General features: G+C 42.8%; 6 protein-coding genes across 7 annotated transcripts; 1 reads left to right on the plus strand and 5 right to left on the minus strand.

The window, feature by feature from the left end:
* Positions 1–188: 188 nt before the first annotated feature.
* Positions 189–5,014, plus strand: LOC145455852 (serine/threonine-protein kinase RIO2-like). The gene is made up of 7 exons (XM_080333871.1): positions 189–565; positions 2,141–2,278; positions 3,374–3,590; positions 3,649–3,830; positions 3,897–4,016; positions 4,082–4,187; positions 4,431–5,014. Exons 1-7 carry the CDS (start codon positions 330–332, stop codon positions 4,914–4,916), a joined length of 1,485 nt encoding a protein of 494 aa, XP_080189997.1. The 5' UTR covers positions 189–329; the 3' UTR covers positions 4,917–5,014.
* On the minus strand, positions 2,790–6,687 carry LOC145455854 (ubiquinone biosynthesis protein COQ4 homolog, mitochondrial-like). 2 transcript variants are annotated; one of them, XM_080333874.1, is made up of 6 exons: positions 6,559–6,687; positions 6,375–6,501; positions 5,982–6,181; positions 5,312–5,420; positions 5,149–5,251; positions 2,790–5,086 (listed from the first exon to the last, which is right to left on the minus strand). In XM_080333874.1, exons 2-6 carry the CDS (start codon positions 6,472–6,474, stop codon positions 4,933–4,935), a joined length of 666 nt encoding a protein of 221 aa, XP_080190000.1. In that variant the 5' UTR covers positions 6,475–6,501; positions 6,559–6,687; the 3' UTR covers positions 2,790–4,932. The 2 variants fall into 2 exon arrangements, with proteins under 2 accessions (XP_080190000.1, XP_080189999.1); XM_080333873.1 differs by having other exon boundaries at positions 5,149–5,420.
* Positions 6,688–7,621: 934 nt separating this feature from the next.
* LOC145455851 (histone-lysine N-methyltransferase EHMT2-like) lies at positions 7,622–11,354 on the minus strand. The gene has a single exon (XM_080333870.1). The coding sequence runs from the start codon at positions 11,352–11,354 to the stop codon at positions 8,004–8,006; it is 3,351 nt and encodes a 1,116-aa protein (XP_080189996.1). The 3' UTR covers positions 7,622–8,003.
* A 50-nt stretch (positions 11,355–11,404) lies between these two features.
* Positions 11,405–16,111, minus strand: LOC145455855 (retinitis pigmentosa 9 protein homolog). The gene is made up of 4 exons (XM_080333875.1): positions 15,631–16,111; positions 15,000–15,160; positions 12,896–12,987; positions 11,405–12,824 (listed from the first exon to the last, which is right to left on the minus strand). Exons 1-4 carry the CDS (start codon positions 15,672–15,674, stop codon positions 12,450–12,452), a joined length of 672 nt encoding a protein of 223 aa, XP_080190001.1. The 5' UTR covers positions 15,675–16,111; the 3' UTR covers positions 11,405–12,449.
* Positions 16,112–16,305: 194 nt separating this feature from the next.
* Positions 16,306–19,030, minus strand: LOC145455720 (vacuolar protein sorting-associated protein 16 homolog). The gene has a single exon (XM_080333695.1). The coding sequence runs from the start codon at positions 19,028–19,030 to the stop codon at positions 16,466–16,468; it is 2,565 nt and encodes an 854-aa protein (XP_080189821.1). The 3' UTR covers positions 16,306–16,465.
* Positions 19,031–19,065: 35 nt separating this feature from the next.
* On the minus strand, positions 19,066–20,473 carry LOC145455721 (uncharacterized). The gene has a single exon (XM_080333696.1). It carries the CDS (start codon positions 20,454–20,456, stop codon positions 19,782–19,784), a length of 675 nt encoding a protein of 224 aa, XP_080189822.1. The 5' UTR covers positions 20,457–20,473; the 3' UTR covers positions 19,066–19,781.
* Positions 20,474–23,486: the final 3,013 nt, after the last annotated feature.

The raw sequence follows: 23,486 nt of genomic DNA on the forward strand, positions 1-23,486 counted from the left end.
ATTGCTGAGCAGTATTTCCCTCCAAGCAAGCAAGCGTGACGACGGGTGTTGCGTATCTATCCGTAGGTTAGTTATCTAGATAGTTATACTGAAAGTATCGATTTAATACGAATGAGAACGAGACTAGTCGAATTTTAAAGTCTTCGTTCCGCACTGCTAACCAGGCCTGTGGTCATTGCATTCGATGTTTATATGTATCTATGGCTCAGTGATTCGATGGCTTTCCAAAACATCGCACGTGAAATATATGTAAACGTTTTGGAAGATTGCGAATCAGCTGTTGTGGAAGTTCATCGTAATTTTTGACTGAACAAATCGATCTGATAATAATGGGGAGGCTTGATGTATCATTACTGCGTTATCTCACTCACGAAGATTTGCGGGCGTTGACTGCTGTTGAAATGGGTATGAAGAATCATGAGATTGTTCCCGTCAGTCTGGTTGCTTCCATCGCAAATTTGAAACACGGCGGGTGCCACAAAGTGTTGCGTGAACTGGGAAAGCACCGTCTAGTCTGTTTCGAAAGGTCCAGGTCTACGGTTGGTTACAGACTAACAAATAAAGGGTATGCATTCTTATGGTTATTTTCATCATTCAGCATATGTGGCCGAAGTCATAGACTGGACTCGTACCACCAATACAGATACCCAGTAAATCATCTTGCCATGACCTAAGCTATATGTATCATGTTGCTCACTGTGATTAGTCTGCCTGATTCTGACTCTATAATAGATGATTTTACCTAATTTTAAGTCATGTCGATCATTGAGCAGCTTATACCATTAGATTACCAGTGAACCCAGCCCTCGGTAAACCCAGCCCTCGGTAAACCCAGCCCTCGGTGAACTCGGCCCTCGGGAACTTTTGTAATTAAGTGTATTAACAAGTATTATTATGAATTATTAAACTAATAATGTTATTATCCACTGATTTGTTGATCTTGTAAGGAGGTCAGGGCATGCGTAGATCACGCAGTCACGGCGTGATCAGATCACGTGATCACGATTGCGCAAGCGCGGCCTTACAAACTCGGCCCTCGGTGAACCCGGCCCTCGGGAAATTTTGTATTCACCGGCAACCTTAATATCCCCTCCCCCAACCCTAATATCCCACCTCCACCAACCCTAATATCCCCCTCCCCAAACCCTAATATCCCCCCAACCCTAATATCCCACCTCCGGCAACCCTAATATCCCACCTCCCCCAACCCTAATATCCCACCTCCACCAACCCTAATATCCCCCCTCCCCCAACCCTAATATCCTATCTCCGGCAACCCTAATATCCCACCTCCCCCAACCCTAATATCCCACCTCCACCAACCCTAATATCCCACCTCCACCAACCCTAATATCCTACCTCCGCCAACCCTAATATCCCAGCTCCCAGCTTTAATTCAAAATTGTTCGGGGGCGGAATTCACTGAGGTCCATAGTATTCGAGAAACACCATGAATACCACAAAACAAACAAGTAGAGTATGTGAGCGTCGCGTTATCTCCCCCGCTTACTCAATCCGTGAATACAAAATTTCCCGAGGGCTTGGTTTGCCAAGGGCTGGGTTTACCGAGGGCTGGGTTTACCGGCAACCTACCATTATACTATATTCATTCATTCATTATCTCGTATTGGTATGAATATGTGTGTGTGCCTGTATGGAATCGGTGTCCTGTGCTCCCACTATGTTTTATTTTTTAATTAATTTTTATTTTTTAATTAATTTTTATCAAATAACTTTAACTTGGAAAATCATCGCTGCTCACCTGATATTTCAGGCAAAATGGCCAGCGATTCCAATCAGGTGTGTGTGTGTGTTGTGAAATTGAAACCTGAAAATTTAATACATTCAAATTTATATATGACTCAAAGACGACGTTTGTTGTAACCATTCCCAAGCAATGTAGCGTTTATTGAGCCAGTAGCCAGATAAGATTCGAATGTATTAGAGTTTCATAACAAACAAAGATCTATATTCATACCAATACGTTGTGATATGTCTAGTGCTACTGATTTGAAAAATGAATAAATTTTGTTTTGGTAGCCTATTTCTATTTTTGTCCATAAAAGTTGCCACACCAGTTAGCAAAACCTGTAGTAGTGCCTATTGTGTTGCCAAAATTTACAAAAGATTTCTTATTCAGATACGATTATCTCGCCTTGCGTGTTCTCTCTACAAGAGATGTACTAACATCGATCGGAAATCAGATAGGTGTCGGAAAAGAATCTGACATTTATATCGCTGCTTCAGATGAGGAACAACTTGCACTGAAAATTCACAGGTAATGTCATGGTTATTGGCTACTTCTGTCAGTAGCCAATGCCCCATGAGTCTGTTGAACCTCATCATCTGAATTAGTACCACCAATGCCAATCGCAGGTGGTTGTATTCTCTCTCTATATATATAAATATAATATGTATGCCTAGCTATTCACAGGTATGCTTTGGGAGATACTCAAAGTGGTTCAAAATTATTAATCTGCATCATAGTTGTGCACTTGAGCAGTAATGAAATTGCTCATTTGTCAACAGAGTACTTAGAAGTTGGCGTCTACTGATTGGTTTTAACGTGCTGTTTCCAATCAGTTCTGAATCCAAAATGATAACTTGATTCAGCAAAAGTGAATTGTTGATTTGACTTCTTCACTGAACACAAAGTGAAATATTTGATCTGAAGATAAACTTATATTAGCCTATATATGTTTCGACGCGACACTCCGCTGTAAATTAGTGCCGACTTAGCAGGCGTCGAATCCTGTCTGCTCAGCTGCATCTGCTCTTGAACTCGCTAACCTTGCGTATCAGTCTTGTATTTCAACAGAATCAAGCAACCCAAATCGAATATTAAACAATGTGAACTTCGGAATTGCTTTGAAAATGCTAAGATGATAATACAAGCAAGTGAGATTCGCAATAGTGCTCGCTCGTCCGTTGCTCGGTGGTATGGAGGACGAGACAACGGTAGCGAGGGAAATTTATACAAGCACAAAAGGGCAATTTAAAATGGTAATTGACCAATCAAATCACTAAAATCGTACAAATACAATTAGTACAAACACAAAATACAAATAAGGACAGTCGAAAGTCGAACTGATTCCTTTAAAAACGTTATGAAATAAAGGATAGAAAAAACATGCGCAATCGCAAACAATATATATATATATTATACAATATACATATATATATAACTGACATTATTGTCTTTTTGGTCACATAAATTAAAATTCAAACTTTCGTAGTCTTGTGTAAGACCTTTGTCGCAACGAGTTGTACTCAATTACTCTCATCGATTCAGTCGAGTAGTTGATTATGCCCAGCCGTGCTAATAATAAATAGGAATATCTGCTGGGTATCACTAGCATTGCCTTTTTCATAGGCTTGGACGTACAAGTTTTCGACAACTGAAGAATAAAAGAGATTATCACAAGCACAGAAAGAGCGTGTCCTGGCTCTACCTGTCGAGGTTATCGGCAATGAAAGAGTTCGCATACATGAAGGCGCTTTACGACAGAGGATTCCCGGTGCCTAAGCCCTATGACTTCAACAGACATGCAGTTGTTATGGAACTGCTGAATGCGTATCCCCTCCAACAAGTCGGTATATTTTCTGTTCACGTTCAAGGGTCGACAGCATTTCAGTTGACTTTCTCAGATACATGAACTAGATGACCCCGAGCGGGTATACTACGGCCTCATGGATGTGATCGTGAAACTAGCGAATCACGGTTTGATACACGGCGATTTTAACGAGTTCAACATCATGCTGGACGCTCAAGACCGAGTCACAATTATCGATTTTCCGCAGATGGTTTCCACGTCGCACAAAAACGCAAAGTGACTCGATTTTTACGTTGTCGGTGGTAAAATTTGGTCTTTGATTGTAGATGTTTTGAAACGCAGGTACTATTTTGACCGCGATGTGGAGTGCGTGCGTAACTTCTTTTGCAAGAGATTCGGTTACGAAAGCACTTACATTCCTTCCTTCGACGATGATATATCACGGGAGTCTGCGTTGGATTGGTAAGTATTTTGGATGCCAGACAAGAGTTCAGGCGAGTATCTCATGCTCTCCATTTATGTTGCAGCGAAGTGTCTGCAAGCGGATTTTCCAAGGAGCACGAGACAGAATTTGAGAAAATGGAGGAATATTTCCGACATCAGCCTGACGATAATGACAGCGACTCAGATGATGTGTGTTTCTATCAATGTGTATCCGTAAACTCCAATTTTACGCAAACCACACCACACACGAACTGGCCTTATTAGTTTGGTCTTGAAAATTCTGCACCTTGGTTCACTGCACACGATTATAAAGATATTCAATTTATAGAATTCACACACACTCGTAGTGCACAAATAGAACTAATTATTTTGGATTTTCATAATCTCTCAATTTGTAGTTTTAAATGATATTATCCAACATTCTTTTGTCAGGAGACTGACAGTTCGTCGGATGTTGACGGTGCTCATGAAGAGCCAACAGATAACCGTGTCACTGAGACGGGTACTTTACAATCAACAACCCATCCAGTCAACGATGGCACAGCAGAACCCGAATTTGAAAGTATCAAGCCCGTGGCTACTATGGCGGATGAGCTTGCAGACACCATTGACCAACTGGACGACTTGGACCTTGATAATAAATCTTACCGACCGTTCCGATCGGAAGACAGCCAGCAACACACAAATCATCACGTGGTTAAGGCTACCAAGAAATATGCCCGGAGCTCAGCGACATCGACGACTAGCGTTCCCCCCGAACAAATCAAAGCCCGTGTCAGACAGGCGATGACAAAAGAGAAAAAGGCGGCGTTGCATCGCAGACTCGTGAAAGGCGAATCTGCCATCGTCACCAAGCAAAGGAGAGAGTTGAAAGATGATATTAAATCTTCGCGAGACGTGGACGCGTGGTTTGGGTGAAATATATATCTCTCGCTTATAGATATATTTTAATTTCTTTCCGGACATCGTCAATCTTAGAATCGAACCGCTGCTCATAGTAAATGTTCATGAAGAAATCCGCATCGATTGCTGTCTTAGCGATTTTCGGAAGGTTCGCAACGAATTTCCGCCGTCGTTTCGATGGTAGCCTGTCAAGAATATGAGGAATTTTTTAATGGTTCAATTGCTAACAATATATATCAAAACTGACCTCAAGGGGCCAGCTAGCGCAGCCAGGTAACACATTGGCAGACCGGTCTGCAATGCTTCAAACCACTTCACGTTTACCTCTCCGAGCATGTTGGTTGGTTGTCCTGGAATACACACAGCGTGAGACGATAGAGCAGAGAGTAGGCTACCGGGAGTTGACTTACCGAGTAATAGATGGTTGAAGTCGTGTACTTCGCGATACCTCTGCATAACGTATGCCAGGTCGGCGTCATCGACGAATCTTACTGGCATCCTGCTGTCTGGAGTTATATCCTGCAAAAATGCAGTCGTTAAGCTGGATAATTATCGAAACACATGCTATAGCATACAGGATTGTTATAGGGAATGTGCTTTAAATATGTGACCTCAAATTAAAGTTTATAGGTAAAAATATTTGGCAGCTTAATGATCTTTGATTAATGTACGATATCACTCCATTTATCTCACGCTTCATCGCTTCTTGATACTATACAAAATTTCTGACATCCATTACCTCACTATCTAGTAGGCAGTTGTCAGCTGATATTGTGAAGGAACTGTAGCATCAAAATATGTAACAGTAAGTAGTTCATGGCAGAAGTTTCGCAGAGGTTAAATATTTGATGAAGCGTGACCTTGATACCAGGGATAGATGGAATTGAATGATACATTTCTTGATAATTTGTCAGCTGCAGTTTGGGTATCTTGGCTTTCGGACGAAAATGGCTGCAGCCAAAATGTTCTTCACGCGTTCAAAGTTTATTTGAAGACACCATATTTAGAGCGCCGTGCCCATTTAAACTGTCACAAGATTTTAACTATTAGTCACCCCAACCAAAAACAATATTTCATTACATATTTATCCATCATCTTCACATATTGGTTCCCAAGAGTGTCCCCGGGGAGTTTCCGTAAATATTCAAAGTCAATTGTAGACGTGCTGATCCTGGGACGATTCTCCAATATCTCACGGCCAACCTTGTCCTCGAGCATTTTTTTACGCATATATCGAAGCGCATGTGTCCCGGTGGTCTCGCCACATACTGCCACCATGTCTAAAGAGGACATGGTAACAATGCTTTCGAAACCAATTATATCGGATGCAATGAATTGACAAAGTTGATCAAGCTTTCGCTGTCACTTTGAACTTAGATATGGGTCAAAATGTCGACGATATTCCAGGTGTCAATTTATCACTAACAGTTTCGTCGTTACGGAATACGTTAACACAAAACGATAAAAACTTACCGTGCCGGTATGGATCTCGCAATGACGCAAATGCTGATCCCACTGCCAGAATGGAGTTTTGCAGAGCAGTTCTGCGAATGTGCCCTGCATACAGGGCCATGGCAACACAGTTCCTTGAACAATATTTCTGAAAATACTACACGTCACAGCTGGTCCACAAATCAACACCTGAGACCGTGTTTACTTTGATTAATCTGGTGGCTAGCTATGTTGCGATCGGAATGAAATTCCTTGTTATCTTCCAAGTTGATATTGCTTCACCTTTACATAACCATAAAATATCAACCTGAAGAAGTAATTATTTCTAAAAGAAAGAGGCAAAACAATGTTTCACACGTCACATAAATGTTGTGGACAAGCTTATTCAAGTGTTTATGGTGGTTTGAATGCGATAATTTGACACTAGGGATACCATATGTTCTCTAGGATTTGTCCTCCGTTATCAGGAAATCGCAAATGTCCTCCATTTTGGCAATCCAACCTTCTTTATAGCTTTGACCTAGGATTAATGGACACGTTCAGCTGAAAATCGGCATAAATGACACAAAATAGGTGATGCGGATGTTGGAGTGGGTCATTCAGTAGTCGAGTCTTTTTTCAGTCAACACAAGATTTCCAGAAAATATTTTAAAATCAGCTGTTGTCAATTTGGATAAGTGTCCTCCTTTCCCGATGCCAAAATATGGTAACCCTATTTGACACCGCATTGTTCGTGCATTAAAGCATATGTTTGCTGATCATCAACATTGATTGTCAGGGATATTCTGTTGAATTGAATCAAAATAATGATACATTCAACGATATTTTGACTTAACATAATCAGACAACCGGGCTCCGTTCAACGATCTGCAACATCGTACAATAAACAATTCGAGCACATTTTGAGATCTAGACATAATCCAGCGCCCCTCGGAATGCAACTTGGGGAAAACAAGGCCAGCTAAAAGGCTATGATCATGCCAGTTTGACCTTGCAATCGCCGATCTAAAATCCAGACCACGACAGCACTGGGCTGACTTAGCAAAACATAGCAAGTTACTACCAATCTACCTTATGAACAGCAACACTGAACATGTCACTGACACTTGGCATCAAGATAATACGAACGGAACACGTTTAGGCATGATATGAGTATAGGTAATTCGTGAAATCGAAGGTTACTGGTTGAATTTTTGCGGTCATGATTGTCGGTTCGCGGTAGGCCAAACTCTCAGCTTGAGCATTGAATGGAAATAGATGTCCAAGTCTGGCACATAAAATTTTTTGCTACTAGAGATGCATACATAGCAACATAACGAAAACACTGCAATCGACAACCAGCACTAGTGCAAAATCTTGCAATCACAACATAATCACACGCATGAAAACTGGCAGTACTTTTTAAAGGTGGAACATAGAAAAGGCAAGAAAACACATTCTCTGTGTCCAAAGAGATTTTACTGAAACCGCAAGGTCCTATTAAAGTCAACTTCATCAGATGACCGGTCGGGATAAAAGAAACGTCACGGGATGTATAGCGCTTCAAAAGCAGCGCAACATGATTTACCGACATTCCTGCAGGCCGGACGCTAGAATTAATCTTGAAGCACGCGAGGGTTTGAGTCATTTAGCACTAAAATTGCCATAGTCTTACATACTATCCTCGGGTGTCACGTCACTACCGTTGTTAAATTCATCATCACCAGTCGGATTGAGCACCTTTTCTGAATACCTACACACGTCAGAACCGCACTCGCAATAGAACGTCTCGCATTTCACAGTCCAAAACTGCGGGCCGTAATCGAAACCCAGCTGTTCGCCTGGACGTATTGTTCTTTGCGCGAAAAATCCGATCCTTGGAAAATTAGCGTCTTGATGATCGTAGAAGAACCTGACCGGCACCAAGTTGGGTTCGCAATGATGATTGAGAAAACGAGCCACGTTGCCGTATTTCGCCGCGTCGATATAGCGATTATCATCTGGATTATCGCTCAGATCAAAAAGGTAACTGTCACCGTCTCGCGGGTCAGCCCCCGACACTATTTCCCCGACATATTCGCACACAAACGAACCCACGGGTATCGTTTCAAGTGCGCGCACGCCCCAGCCTATCTCCGTCGTGCGGAACAATTGAATCCGACAGCGCACGCCGCCAGTTTGCGCGACCCTGTTCATGCACGATTTTGGGCATCTACAAAAATTATTACACTCCACAATAGAAGGGGGGTCGCGGTAATCAAACGACGGCAATAAGCAACCGGACGCATCATACCAACACGGTCCGCATTTGCACGAAGTGCAAGCCCTCGCGCATTGGCACGACGTCATGATATCCTTGACGGCATTGATGGTCGAGTGTTTGTTTATGCTTTTGGATATGTACAAAAACTCGTGGGGCGTGCTGACAGGGCACGGGGCTTCGTCCACCGCGTTTACGCAAGGTATCGGGATATTTTCTTTGCCGCGAGAAATATCTTTGCACAGCAGCCTCTCCCTGTCCAAGGGTTCGAAACCGCGGTGGTCAGCGACTGCGCATCGCGTCATCATGTTTGTCAGAAGATTAACTTGGCAGAGAGATGAATCTTTCGCGCAATCAGACGGAGTTTGATTGTCGGAGTTGCGGATCAGCGGGTTCGCGCCCCACGCTAGAAGCGTTACGACACACTGTCTATTATTCTGCCGTGCTGCGATATGTAACGCTGTGTCACCGACCGAATTCTGATGGTCCACGTCAGAATTCCTTCGCAAGCACATCAGCAAGATCTCGGAATTACCAGCTAAAGCGGCCCATTGAAGACAAATATTCCCGTCGTTATCAACTGTCTGTACGTCAGCGTCATAGTAATCCAGACAGCGGGCGATATCAATTCTCTCATGCTCTGCAGACCAAACCAACGAAGTCCACCCACCATCGTCGGTAGTATTGATAGCCCTTCTGCCAAACTTCAGCAACAAAAGACAAGTCTTCAAACGGCCCTCTTTAGCTGAATGATGCAAAGGCCGCATACCGTCCGTGTCGCCCTGCAGTAAATCGCTGCCCGAACATATAAGATACTTCATCACGTCGAGGTTGTTCTGTTCTTCGGCATAGAAAATCGGGGACTTGCCTTGCTGGTCTCGTAAATTCACGTCTGCACCAGCAGTAATGAGCAGGTGTATCATGGGAATGTTTTCGCGGGCTACCGCTTCATGCAGGCAAGTGCGTATATCTTTTGCGCCAGGCGGCCTGTAGTTGGGGTTGACACCTCCGAAACAAATCAGCTGCAGTGCTTTAACCACGTCGCCCTGCTTGACCAAGGAGAAGAGGTTTTTCGACTGCAGCCTGCCCTTCTTGGGAATGTCTTCCCCCAGACAGCCCAGCATCATGTCCACAGAGCTGCGTTTCAAGCGAAAAGGCGAGTCTGCGGCTACGCGTAAGTTCTCCGGCAAGGGCAAAGTAACTCCCGGCATTTTGACGACACAATCCGGGTACTGGTCCCGTTTCTTTTTATCCGCGGACCGATCCCCCACGCCTTCACAGTCAAATTTTTTCAAATACCGCGGCGTAGGTTCTAAAGTTACCACGTGGACTTCAGTCATAGATGCGCCACAGTGCGGGCAATCTCGCGAGTGCTGCGTCACGGCTAGGCAGTGCCGGTGGAAGCGATGCTGCCTGTCTTTCGTCGCGCTGCATATTAAAAAAGTCCCGCCCGTGCAGAAAGTCCCGCAGCACGGGCAGCACTCGTGAGCCACCATTCTCGTCTTGTGTTCGGAGCACATCGCGATCGCAGGAAGATTTTTCGAAGCGCGCATCATAAAGGATTCCGACACCGGGTTCGGGCAGCCAGACACTTTCCCGTCCACGTTGTCCAGAGCCATGCACGTGACTTTGTGTTGCGCGAAATTGATCGCGAAACGCGATTTCATGACGCAGATGCATAGCGGGCTGACGTCGCTCATGGCGCCGGTGTCGTCGAATAACGTCCGCATGTCGGCTTGCATCGACGTGGAAGTTTTGACGTAGGTGGCATCTGCTTTGTCGTTGTCTGAAACGTCATCTGCGATTTCAGGCGATTTTTTTGTTCCTTTCTCCTTACCCAAAACCGGCTTCGATTTTGGGGTTTGTTGGCGAATACGTGGTTCAGCGGGTTCGGGCAAGTTGTCAAAAATTGGCTCGCTCTTGAGTTCAATGCTGTCGGTTGTGATTTTTCCAGACTTAACGGGAGCCGAATCCAACTCGGTGCTAGCAGATCTCTTCAAAGACGCAATTTTTGATATCGACAGCCCGCCGTTTTTTCTGGGAGTTGGTGATTTCGTTTGGACAGGCGAACTCTCCAACGCCGCATCAATAGACAGGCTGTTATCGTTAGAGTCCAACGTGACGTCGCTATCGTTATCAGATGATATCACGATGGCTGCGTCATTCTCATTTTCGCGAAAGATAACGTCATACTCGTTTCGGTCGACCGGGACGCTTTGCCGTTTTAGTTTCCACGCAGTTTGCAGTCCGCTGATTTCCGAAATGTACTTGGTGCAGTGCACCAGTTGCTCGTGACAAACTTTCTTGACCGTTTCCTGGAAGATGGCGCGCACCGTGGTCCTACGCATGGTGGCCATCACGCTTAAAACGCCCTTAAACTCGGCGAGTTGCTGCTCGCAAATCGGATCGTGGAGAGGTATGACACATATCCTGCTCTCGGACAATTCCTCCGATTTCGGGTCGAAATACGGGGTGGGGTACACGTCTTTCTTCATGCCGCATTGCTTGCGTAGTTTCGACGCGCACGTGGTGCTGGTGCCGATCCACAGCACGGGACAGCCCCTGCCCAGGTTTCCTTCGATTCGGGTGATGCTCTCCGCGGGTATGAAGAGTCGGACGTGTTCTTTTTTGGGGTCGTCTAAATCCACGCGTAAACGGAAGCCTTTTTTGGTGAACTTGATCCGGTTCAGGAGCTTGGACGGTTTGGCTTTCAGTGATCCGATTCGGAAGGAGCGGCATGGAATCTCAAACTTTGGATCCATGATCCGCAGGTATTACGACACAGCAATTTAAGTATAAATACGGTTACGGATCTGAAAAACACAGTTACATTGTACAGGAGTTCGTGCGCAACTAGTGTTTCAAACACCGTTCTCAGGGTTGCCCGACATAGGAGCATGCGACACAATGGAAAACGACAGTTCAGCATGTTACGCTTGAGCATGCGTTATTTCAGCACGTGACTCTATAACCCAAAAACTTACCCTAACCCTGAAATCGGCCCTTGTATACATCATAACCCCAAGCCTTTCCCACCTATAGATCCAACCATAACTCACCCTTAACCAGTAATATTTAACCCACATGCCACATGTGTCGCATGGACAATTGTCGTATGCTGAAGTGTCGCATGCTCGTATGTCCACGGACCCATTCGCAAACCTCTGGGGTTCAACAACGTTACTTTCCCCTTCTTAGTATGCAAATATATCATGCAGTTAATATAAAATAATATATAAATTTTTTTCACATTCGGGCAAACATACTATTCTCCCTTCTACAGATCGCGTAGGCTAAATTCACATCGATTTCATTTGAAAGCAAGATCTCATAAGTGCAAATCTCAATTCGTTTCGAGATAAATAGCCTGTACACCAGAGATGAGCATGGATTGGGATTTTAGACGGATTAAATACTAATTTGAGGCTGGATTTGAATTCGTACGTGGATTTTTCTAATATATTCCAATTTTCAACATACTTTTGTAACATTTCAGTCATTTTCGGATATGTGATACGAAATCAATACCGGATGTGACCATGCATTAGAGTCAGAAACCCGTTACAGGATATGGATTTGAATATATCTAATCCAGTCATGTGCGACCAGTACAGTATAAAATGATATGCTGAAACATATTCACACATCCGAAGACGTCGCACTTTTCGTTCAACATATAGCGATAGCACCGTACGCCAGCGAATCAGTCATGGTGAACTCATTGGCCGAGATCACAAATCATTCCCGGTTCCGTATAACTGCCGATACCCGCTACTTTGGCACAGCATTGGCGCAGGGCAATGGCAGCGACATTGAGCTTCATTCACAATGGGTAAACCCATGGACTAAGTCAATTTTCACGATTTAGACTTCTTTTTGGAATAACCGGATTCATCTCTCTCCCTATGTCTTTTCTTAGAGCTGTGAGACGATTTGCGGTCTTTTGACGGACTCTCCTTTTTCTCGTGCTTCCTCTTTTTCTTTTTATCCCGACGTTTCGAGGACGTGTCAGGTTCAGAATCGGAATCACTCGAACTCGCCTTACGCTTCACTTTTTTCGTCTTCTTCTTCGACTTTTTACGCTTTTTTTTCTTTTTCTTCGGAGCGCTATCATCGCTGTCGGAAGCCGACGTGGTGTCCTCGTCGAGCAGTTGTTGAAGCCACACCTTTTTCTTTTCAGTCTCCTCCCTTTTCTCTTGTTCGACAAAATGATACATGGGATCTTCGTAGACCTGACAAATGGCGCGACTTGAGATTTTTGTGAAAATCACACCACCGGAAACAGCGCAAATTGTGAACTTACCTCGCGAAATTTTTCCATCGCCGCATTACCAGACTTGAACAACGGACATTCTCTATCCCCCGTCCGATGACCGTACTGCTTGCATCTCCAACCTACATCGGAATATTTTGTATTTAAATACACTCTTGGAAGTACAAAACTTCAGTATACAATCGAATAATATATTCATATTGAAATAAACACGAATATTTTCCGCAACTTGGTGGTGAATTCAAAAAAAAACTTTGTAATGTTGACAAAGATCTTTTGAATTCTATATTGAATACTAAAGTGGTTTTCAACCGAGGGTCCACGGACCCCTGACGGTCCGCCAAGCATTTCCAGGGGGTCCGCAAAACCGCTCAATTTGTAAAATGATGATAACCTAATTTTTATTTTTTCGATTAGGAAAGTCATGAGACAGTTTCGCTTCATAATTGCTAAAACTTTAGGAGTCACATCGTTATTATGGTCGTCGGAGATGAAATATCCGACTGTGCAAACTAATTGTAATTGTCAAATTGCCAATAGCCTGCATATGCAAACATATTGCTGTTTAGAGATGTTTTGTTGGGGTTTGTGGAAAAATGAATTGTTGGAGATGGCAAGATCAAACAGGGTGACTTCGAAATCTTCGCGAAACATTTTGGATTTGTCAGTCTCAGCAAATTAGTAAACAGTCGTTTGAAATAGAAATTCCGGAATTTCTTTTCTAATCGGTCCCAATGAAGGAATTGTAGCTTCGCCACGAAATCCGTTTTCTCCTGTGATATAACCACTAAATAACTTCAAGATGAGATGCTATAGATAGAAATGACTAGGCTGGACGTGATATGTTCACTAAAAACGCACAACAAAAGCTGTCGTCGTTACATTCTCCACCAATATGTCTTTGTGGAAATGGATTTTCGATCGGCACTTGTTCATATCAAATCGAAGACGTGGATTTTCAAGACAATCAATTTTCAATACTGCTGCAAAATTCGCTTCGAAAAAAGAAAAGTCTACCCAATTTTTATGCATAGGCTATCGTGTGACATTATTTTCTAAGAAAGTCATTTTGTGGCTGTTTACCACTACTAGCCTACAATTAATGTTTGTGCAATGCACAAGAAAGATGACGGTAGCACGATAATTGAGCTAATTTTCAATGAAAACTTGAGGGGGTCCGTGACATTTCTAAAGGGGTCCGCGAAGACAAAGCGGTTCAGAACCACTGCCCTATTACTACCTGACGATTACCCCTTACGAGTGTCAGCCGAAAATATTTGGGTTTACATCAATATTATTATTCAATCAGGTATTTTGTATGTACGCTGCTAAATTCGCATGTGGTCAAAGAGGTCTTATTTTGATGCAATGACAACTACAAGGCATGCTATTACTGTCACCAGCAATCTTCAGCTATAATTCGTTGCAAACATACAGTTCTTGAAAACTTTGCCTTAGGCTTTCAACCAGGGTTGCAATGGCTCGATTCATGACTCGACTCGAGTCACAATTTTCTGATGACTCGACTCGAGTCACAATTTTCTGATGACTCGAGTCATTTTCTCAAAATACGGAATTGACTCGACTCGAGTCATTGCGCACGACTCGAACCAAGTCATATGACTCGAGACTCAGACGGCCAAGACCTACATTTCATTGTAATTTCGAAGAATAGTAAAGTTAATACACTATTGGAATTTCGCCTATGGGTAATGGTAATTGAAAATGCGACCATAAAATAGTGAGGAAAATTCCAAGTAAATTATAAATGCGAATCATTTGATATCACCAAACAGAGTTATAAAAAGTGGGCTTAACAAGACTTCAACTGGAAACTGAGCAGTCAACACTATGACTTGGACTCAGACTCGAGTCATAATACCATGACTCGGACTCGACCTTCTGCTCGGTGACTTGGACTCGGACTTGACTCGAGTCAAAGCTATAAAATTGAGACTGACTCGTGACTCGGAGCCTTGTGACTTGGTTACAACCTTGTTTCAACGCATTGTCGGAATAAGATTGTCCAAAAGAGGAAATTAATAATCTAACAAAAAAACTGTGACAGACATAATAGAGAAAAGAAATTCCAGATAGGTCAACACTGGCATCCAGATTCAATTTAGTCGCTTACACTGCATCACTTTAACTTCTTTGCCAAGAGGCATCCATAATCCTTTTTTAGGCGCGTTGGCGAGGAACTCTCTTGCTTCTTTATTGCAATCTTCGTCAGGGATGCAATCCTCGGGACGTTCTTCTTCATCTTTTACATATCCGGGAGGCGCTTGTTCGTAGCTAAATAGAATATGGATCGCAATTAAACAGCGGGTCGCTCTATGCAGTCTCCAACGGAAGAAGGAGCGATTTCAAAATTGATTCAAACACTCCTTGGACTGGCATCTATGACAAAACATGCAGCATCTCCATTCTTCATAGAATCAACAAGCTGAAATGCTCCACATAGCATGAGCGTCAAGATATCTGTTGTGATATGGCTTGAATACGTCAAAGCTTGACAAGTTTACTTTACTACATGCCAGTTTCACGAAATTTTATTTTGCGTCAATTACCAGTTGCTTGATATGCTTGACGCAATAGAAAAATACAGATAGCATATTCGACTTTGCATCAATTATATGGAAATCATGTGTGGAGCACATGGCCACAATGCACTGCCTTCAATAAATCAAATCCTCAATGTCAAAGTCCAATCTTACCAAGCAAAATATTAAATTCATCCATAATCCAACTACAGTGATACTTACAAAGTTTCAATATGCTTGAGTCTGTTGATGATTTCCTTGTCCATAGTACCAGTGACGGGAATAAGTAGTTATGTACGATTAGCTGACAGAAAGAGAACAATAATATTGCGAACGATACCAAGGAAAATAAACAATATATGCATAATCATTTTTGACTGACAAGAATATAAATGTTAACGGAAAACAATCATTATCGGGAAATATATTTGATACTTATGCCAAGCCCTGCAAGTAATAGTGACGTAGCATACGTTGCAGCAAACGACAGTGGCAATAATTTTCTGGAGTAATTTTTGAGACTCTTTTGAAACCAAACTAGCCTAAAATGCAGTTTTGCGGTTAGAAAAACAATGATCCATGTTGATACCTAGATGACAAGTGACAACTATAAATCAGTACCAATATCATGAGTTCACGACACATCCGAGAATTTCAGGACCAGAGACACAAAGAAGTGAATTGCATCGAAATCGTGATGTCACATATAGTATATGTGACATCACGATTTCGATGCAATTCAATTTATATCATATTTTTATATTATATTTATATTATAAATACATCCACTGTTTCTGTGGAGCTGCGATTGTAGAAATATTCAAGACTCTTTTGGAGTCATTTTGGCATGAAATGCAGTTTCGCAAACAATGATCCGTGTTGATATCTAGATGATGATTATTGATTATCACGAATATCATCACATATTCGACAATTCTAGGACCAGAAATACAGAGAAAGGCATTGCATCGAAATCATGATATCATATACATAAATACATCACATCCGGGATACGATTCGGTGAAAGGATTTGAAGCGAGACAAAAAAATTTTAAAATCAAACTTTCTGAAGTTGATTCAACATCGTCGCGACTTTTTCAGCGACGTCCCGATGCTCAGCGCCGCACCGCCTGTGAACCAAGTCTAAATCGGAAATGTTCCTCGACTGCATAGCCATGTCGCCGGCGGCCCTGATATTCTTCGCCTTAATCAGCGCCAGAACGCGCTGGTCCTGCGGCACTTTGCCAATGTACTTGTTTACCTCCTGGTGAGCGCCGTACTTGGCGCAGGCTTCGATAAACGGAATGTAACCGACGGGCGACTTTTTGCTTTTCGCGAACGACTCGAGCTCCGCAAAATGGCCCAGTTGCGCCAGACTCGCGATTCTCAAGTTCCACCAGCGCTTGTCGGACACCTTGAATTCCTTTCGGAAGAACTCTGCTTTTTTCAAATTTCCGTCGAGCAACAGGTTCCATAACGTATCGTGCAGCGATGTCTGTAAGTACGTTTCTCCGGTCTCTTCTTCCAACAGCGCCTGTTGTCGCACCAGCTTCAGGTGGTCCTCTGCGGCTTTGCTGAAGAAATCGTCTCTGACCTTTTGAAAGTTGCTCAACGCCTCCTGCAGCGAAGCAATACGCTCTTCTTCTCTGAAGGTGTCGAAACTTTCGCGGACGTGGCAATGCGCCAGCTCCCGAAAATCGTCCTCCTGCTCATACAGATTCTTCACCATCTCTAGCTTTTGTTCCCGACACGACTTCACGAAGAGACGGAACGAGGTGTTGTACTGACGTATCGTCATCAAAAAGTCGGATAGAGACCGCCGCTCGCGTAATCGCCCTATCGCCTCGTGGATTAAATCTGTGTTGCCGCTGCCGACGGCTTTCCCCAAAGCGAGGTCCGGCATCTTCATCTTAATCAACAAACGCACTTGCTCCGAAGCGCGTAATTCATATTCCAACAGCTTCACGGCAAGCTCCTGCTTTCCGCAGTCGACCGCGCGTTCCGCCACACTCGCGTAAGACACTCCTTTGGCGTTACCAAGTTTGGCTTGAATAGACTTGGCCGTGCCTTCATCGTCGTTCTTAGACTGTTGCACTTTGTAACACGCCCAATGCGCTAGAACGCGACTGGAGCCTCGGTTTTCCGGCATTTTCACAAACTTGCATACCCGAAACGCCATCGCAAATTGCTGGCGAGCGATCAGCCGGTCAATTACAGTCTTGACGGTCAACTCGCCAAGTTGATGAGCGGTGAGAAGAATGCCGATTTTGTCGTCACGTATGTTATTCAACAGCCGCAAAGTCCGGCAAATCATCACAAACGTGTTGGTCACTTTCACGTGAGGATGGAAGGTCTTTCCGAACGTAGCGGCGCGCAGGAGAGTTTTCTGCGTTTCAGGATTGAACTCGGACTCCGCGCCGATCATGCACTGATTAATGGCAACCTCAAGCTCGTTCTTTTCTATCAAAAGCCTCATGTACTCGTCAGACTTCTGGCTGCAAATCTTAAATTCTTTCGCCGCCGCGAGCAGCAAAGCCCCAGGCGCCATCGATCCGATTTTGAATATCCCTTCCGTTACCGGAGGCACACGTTGTATGAATTCGTGCTGCGTGCCGGTGACCAAATGCACGCCGTCGATGTCCAGTTTCAAATGGCAAGACGGCATTCCATCGGCAGGCTCGTTCACCGGAAATCGTACCCAGTTCTTGCTCAAGTCCACGAGCAGAATGGTTTTGGGCCAATACACCACGATGGCTGAACCCAAGCGTTCAATCTTACTGCTGTTCGTGCTACTGTTCAACGAATTGTCACAACACCACAGGAGTTGCTTCGGCCTGCTGCCGTTGTTTGCGTTGAATTCGCAATATTTAGAATGAAAATCAGACGAACCCATCCACATCACGCCAGATTCTGTGTACAAGACAACATATTTCCCATTGTACGAAGCCGACATCTCGATAAAGGATGTCACTTTTGCTTTCATATCAGTCGGGTGCACCAGCGTACAATCCCCTCCTAACTTGAGAAGGTAAATCTCATTCTCATTCGCCGCCAACACTCTCGGCTCCCGATCGGACGTAAGCACACACCAGCTACTCGGGGCAGTTTTCAATCCGGGTATGTCCGACAATCGCTTCAGTGATAATTCATACACATTTCTCACCAAGTGAAAGCGGTACAGACCACTCAGCACGACCAGACCAGTGCCGTAATGGCTGTTGAAGATTTTATACTCTAGCACTTTGCTGTCGCGGCACTCACTACCCAGTGCGGACACTTTTTTGAACTCTCCATGCATGGAATAGAGAAGAACTTGACCGTCATCCTGAATACACATCAGATCTTCTAAGTGCGTCCATTCGAGACCGATAACAGAGCCGCTATTCCAACGGAAATTGGAAATGAGCACACCTGCAGCATTATAAATGCTTAATATATTTCTATTGCTTGCTCCTCCCGTCAAATTGTCATCCTTCATCATTGCAATGAGTCCACCAAATTGTGAAATCGCTACTAGATTTTTTGAAAGGTCCAACTTGGAGCTCCAATGCATGGAGCCATAGATAAGAGATCTTCTGTAGATGGCATCGCCCAACGGACTCCAGTTCAGCGTCTCATTCATATCTTTGCTACACTTAATAATGCAGTATATCCTAATTATCCTATATGCAAGATGAAAATGGAAATGATTAGCCTAAGCTCAACAGATGTAATGATAGGTTATCAAAACAATCAAGAAACAACTGTAGATAAAAATGGTGAAACTAAAAAGGAAAGGCAGTGAAAATAAAACACAATATAATTTTTGTACAAGTTGAAATTTTCAAGCAGCTACGTTCTCCTAAGACGCACGACAAAGCCATATTTTCTTCTCCGGAAATAAAATAGCAATATACAATCAGATTGTTTTGTGCAATAGTAAATCAGGGTAATCTTTGTTAAATCAATGACTCGGACTCCTGTGCGAAGATTGCTTATCCGACTATACATCAGAAAATGTATTTACGATCATTAGGCTATCAAAGAAGACCAATTATGCAAATGCCCAATACAACGCTCTGGTAAGAACAGGAATTGAATTGAGCAAATGATGTTGGCGAGTTGTCAGTATGAAAGACTTTCCTATGCTACAAACTGAACAAAATATTATATTCAATCCAAATAGCATAATTCCTCATTCAGATATCTTTGAGCCATTATTCAGAGGGTCACTTTATGTGACCATGTAATCCTTGCAAAATTTACCAGACAATAGTCACTGTAAGCACACACGAAAAATCCTATTATCGTACTGCGAAATATTAAAATCGAATCCTCCACATCTCAAAGCTATAATACAGACAAAACGTTAAATATTTTGAGGTTAAAGACAATCAACATTTCTCCTTCAACAGTTTCCGGACAGTACGGATAAATGCAGCAAGATTGTTTGTTTTATTTAATGCATCTTCCAAAGTCTTCAACTCGTCAATCTCGGGGAAAGACTCGGTGATCCTGTAAACTTTTGCATCTTCCAAACGCAAAATAACAAAAGCAAACACGTCTGGTTTATGTTGAATCATATTTTTGAACAGAAATTGCATCCTGCTACCTTTCAGGGTGACAATTTCGAGACCGAGATATTTATCGCAGAGACGGCAATTTTGTTCTGCTTTTAATATCTTGGCAGAATCACAATCGTCTTGAAGACCTTCCGACTTTGAGTGCAAGTGTTTTTGTTTGTCGATGGCTGTCTGTATCTCGGCTTGCAATTTCAAATTGAATGATCTTTGATCTTCGCATTTCTTTTTCAATTGCGTATTTTCCGCTGATTGAGCATCGATCCTCTGTTGCTTGATTTCCGTAAGACATTTTTCTAATCTTTTAATTCCTTCAATGGATTCGTGGAGTCGTTTTATGTTCTCTTTTATCGTCTCAATTTCGTTTTCCTCTCTGGTCAAAACATCGGGACATTTTCCAGTGATGCTTTCAATTTTCTGATCGGCAATTTGTAGACGGTAACCCTCTTGGTACTCCAACAGCTCTATGTAAGTTTCGTCTTTAGACATTTTGATTCAAGCTCGTTAAATCTAAACATGGAAGAAATACATTTGATAACAAAATATGAAGAATAGGAAGTGTACTAGTATCGAGAAGAAACAATACCAATAACTAAGGCTGGGCAAAAGTGATACGATACTGAACACACTATGAGTATTAGGCTTCGAGGCGAGTTGAATATCATGCATTATGACTTCATACCAATATGAAAGATGTGGTGAGTTCAAATATGCAGGCTTAGGCCTATACCTTTTATGCGAACACAAATAGTAAAATGCCAGTTATACATTGCATTAAAGATAATTTAGTATTTTCATTGTTCTGTATGACAATGTTGTGGGTTGATCACGTCTTCACAGAAATGTCATCTCCACTAACATGCTTAGTTTTGTATTATATATTTCGCATACTGCGATACGATCAATCGAGGTTCCAATGCGTCCACAGTGGACAATAGCATCAAAACTACACTTCTAGTTGATAAATTCAGTATTAGTAGCAGTATGCTATGTCTATAATTTGAGTATTCGAAAAAAATCATTGTGCCCAGCCCTTTTAAAAGCACTTGAATGTAAAACAACAGCTAGAATAACTTGTACGAATATCAAGCTTTCATGTGTTTCAATGCTGTTTCCTACAGTGTAATTAGCCTCCAACTGTATTTCAGTACTCAACTCATAACTGGGTACAGTATTTTACCGACGCAACATTTAGAATGCACATTGCACATCAATCTATTTAGGATCTGTAGGAACCAAATCAAGACTTCTCAACGTTGCAGAGAGCATGTTTAGCTTCTCCAAGCGACTCTCTTTAGATTGGGTAAGTTCTCGCATACGATCTTCGGCAGTTTCTTTGACCGCATTCATCTTGTCAACAATGAAATTCTCATGTTCGAAGCTCTCGTTAAACGCTCCTGCATACTCTTCAAAAACTTGGCTTATGCTGTCAAACGCATTCCTTAGTAAGACAGGAACACTTTCCGCCGACTCTGTATTGCCTTCACTACGCTCTGCAACCTCCGAATGGCAGTTAGTAGCTGTATCTGTATCGATTGCATTGTTTACATCGCGTTCAAAATTCGAATCTACACCATGCCTATTATCCGAATCTTCGCCGAACGAAAGATCACCAGTATTAACCTGATCATTATCTTTGGAATCATAAGCCTCCATAATTGTGATAGAATTGCGGTCGTTTGGGCGAGAAGCCGCGGGAACGATTTGTCAATGGTGAGCGAAATAAATATTTTCAAGTCCAAATCCTGCTCCGGATTTAGATTGACATACGCGTCCAAAATCCAAATCCGGTAATGGCGGAAAGTTGTCCAAAAGTATAATAAAAAATCGAAAATGGTTGCAAATTTTATTTTCAAGCCTAAATCTGAATTCAGATCCGAAATAATCATAAGTTCAAACTACAAATCCGATCCTTATCCGCCCAAAATCAAGAACTACGCTTTTGTTCAAATCCAAATCCAAATCCATGTTCATCTCCGGTCTGGTCTTTCTATGGATAACTAACCTCTGTAGGTTAGTTATCTATAGTCTTTCAGCCTTTACCCACTTCCAGTGTTAAGAAATGGTCGGATTCCCTCACTGAGCTTCCCTAGTGTCGGAATCTATAGATAACTAACCTAGGTCCGAATCCATCCGCTCCGGCGAGCAATTTGAATGTCGGGGTTCGAAAAAATCCAACTGGAGAATATCTAAAAAAAAATCCTGCCAACATCATGCAAATTTTTGTGTATTTCAGTGGAAAAGTCCTGCAAATTCAAGATCCGGATCCAGATCAGCTACGTATAGAAGAACTGGCCCCTGAACTCTGGTGATAAGAGATGCTCGGATTCCCAAATTTTGGGATTCGAATATATCCGTCTCCGGCTGGAAATTGAAATTCAGAGTCCGAAAAATCCGGCTGGTGGGTTTCCAAATCAGAGTCCGAAAAAATCCGACCAAAATCATGCTAATTTGTCATATATCAGCGGAAAAATCCGGCTAAAATCCGAACGCTAAAGCAAATTTAAAATAAAAAACCAGTCCGGCTACGTTAAAAATCAATGAAATCAGGCTCCGGCTCCTGAACCGGACTGTGACGATCTCTGCTGGTGATTAGGGTTGTCATATTTTGGAATCGGGAAATGAGGACACTATTTCAAAATTTTCAAACACAGAATACCAGTGGAAAATCCTGAAAAAGTGGTAAATTACTACCACTTCGTAGTCGGTTGACTAAAAAAAAGTCATCTTTCTCGCTCGGTGCCCAAAATACGTGGTTGACTAAAAAAGTCAACTTTCGCTCAGCTCCCAAAATACCCGCCGGAGCGTCACTTCGGTGCTGATTTACGGCATCTCAGTCGAATTTTGCTATAAATTTGACCAAAATTCCTAAAAAAGAAGACAAAATCTCAAAAAGGAGGACATTTAGGCGTCACCGGAGGACATTTTCAAAAACCCGAAAAAAGAGGACAAATCCTCCTAAAGGAGGACGTATGAGAATTGAGAACCCTACTGGTGATGAGCACTGAGCAGAGATGGTCACGATCCACTTCAGGAACCGGAGTAGGGGCATGATTAAATCGATTATAACAAAGTCGGAGTCGGAGTCGTAAGTGTAGCCAGAAATGGACCATGCCCCCCCCCCCCCCCAATGTAAATTACATATAGTGGAATATTGTTGGGCGGATGACGTGTCAAAATTGAAATTTTTCTTTGCCCTTCGCGCGATATAGAGCCTACAACGTGAATAGGTTATATGAATGTTGAGTATGTACTTTGTACGTACCTCCCGATAAATAAACATGAAAATGGGCCTATAGGCTTAAAAGTACGCATGATTTACAGAATTGAATCGAACTATATTGTTGTGTGCTGCCGGCGGTTGCGGTACAATTAGGCACCTGCACTGCACCATGCCACTGTTCAGCGCCAAAAAGACACACCTAGGTAGAAGTTTGAGCCATCACGAACTGCGATCCTATAACGATCGTCGGCGAAAGAGTCAAACAAAGATCACGCCGGATGTCCCTTTCCTTGCAA

The sequence above is a fragment of the Botryllus schlosseri genome, chromosome 14, assembly GCF_051294905.1.
Source record: "Botryllus schlosseri isolate E-star chromosome 14, Bs_hap1, whole genome shotgun sequence".
Taxonomy (NCBI): Eukaryota; Metazoa; Chordata; class Ascidiacea; order Stolidobranchia; family Styelidae; genus Botryllus; species Botryllus schlosseri.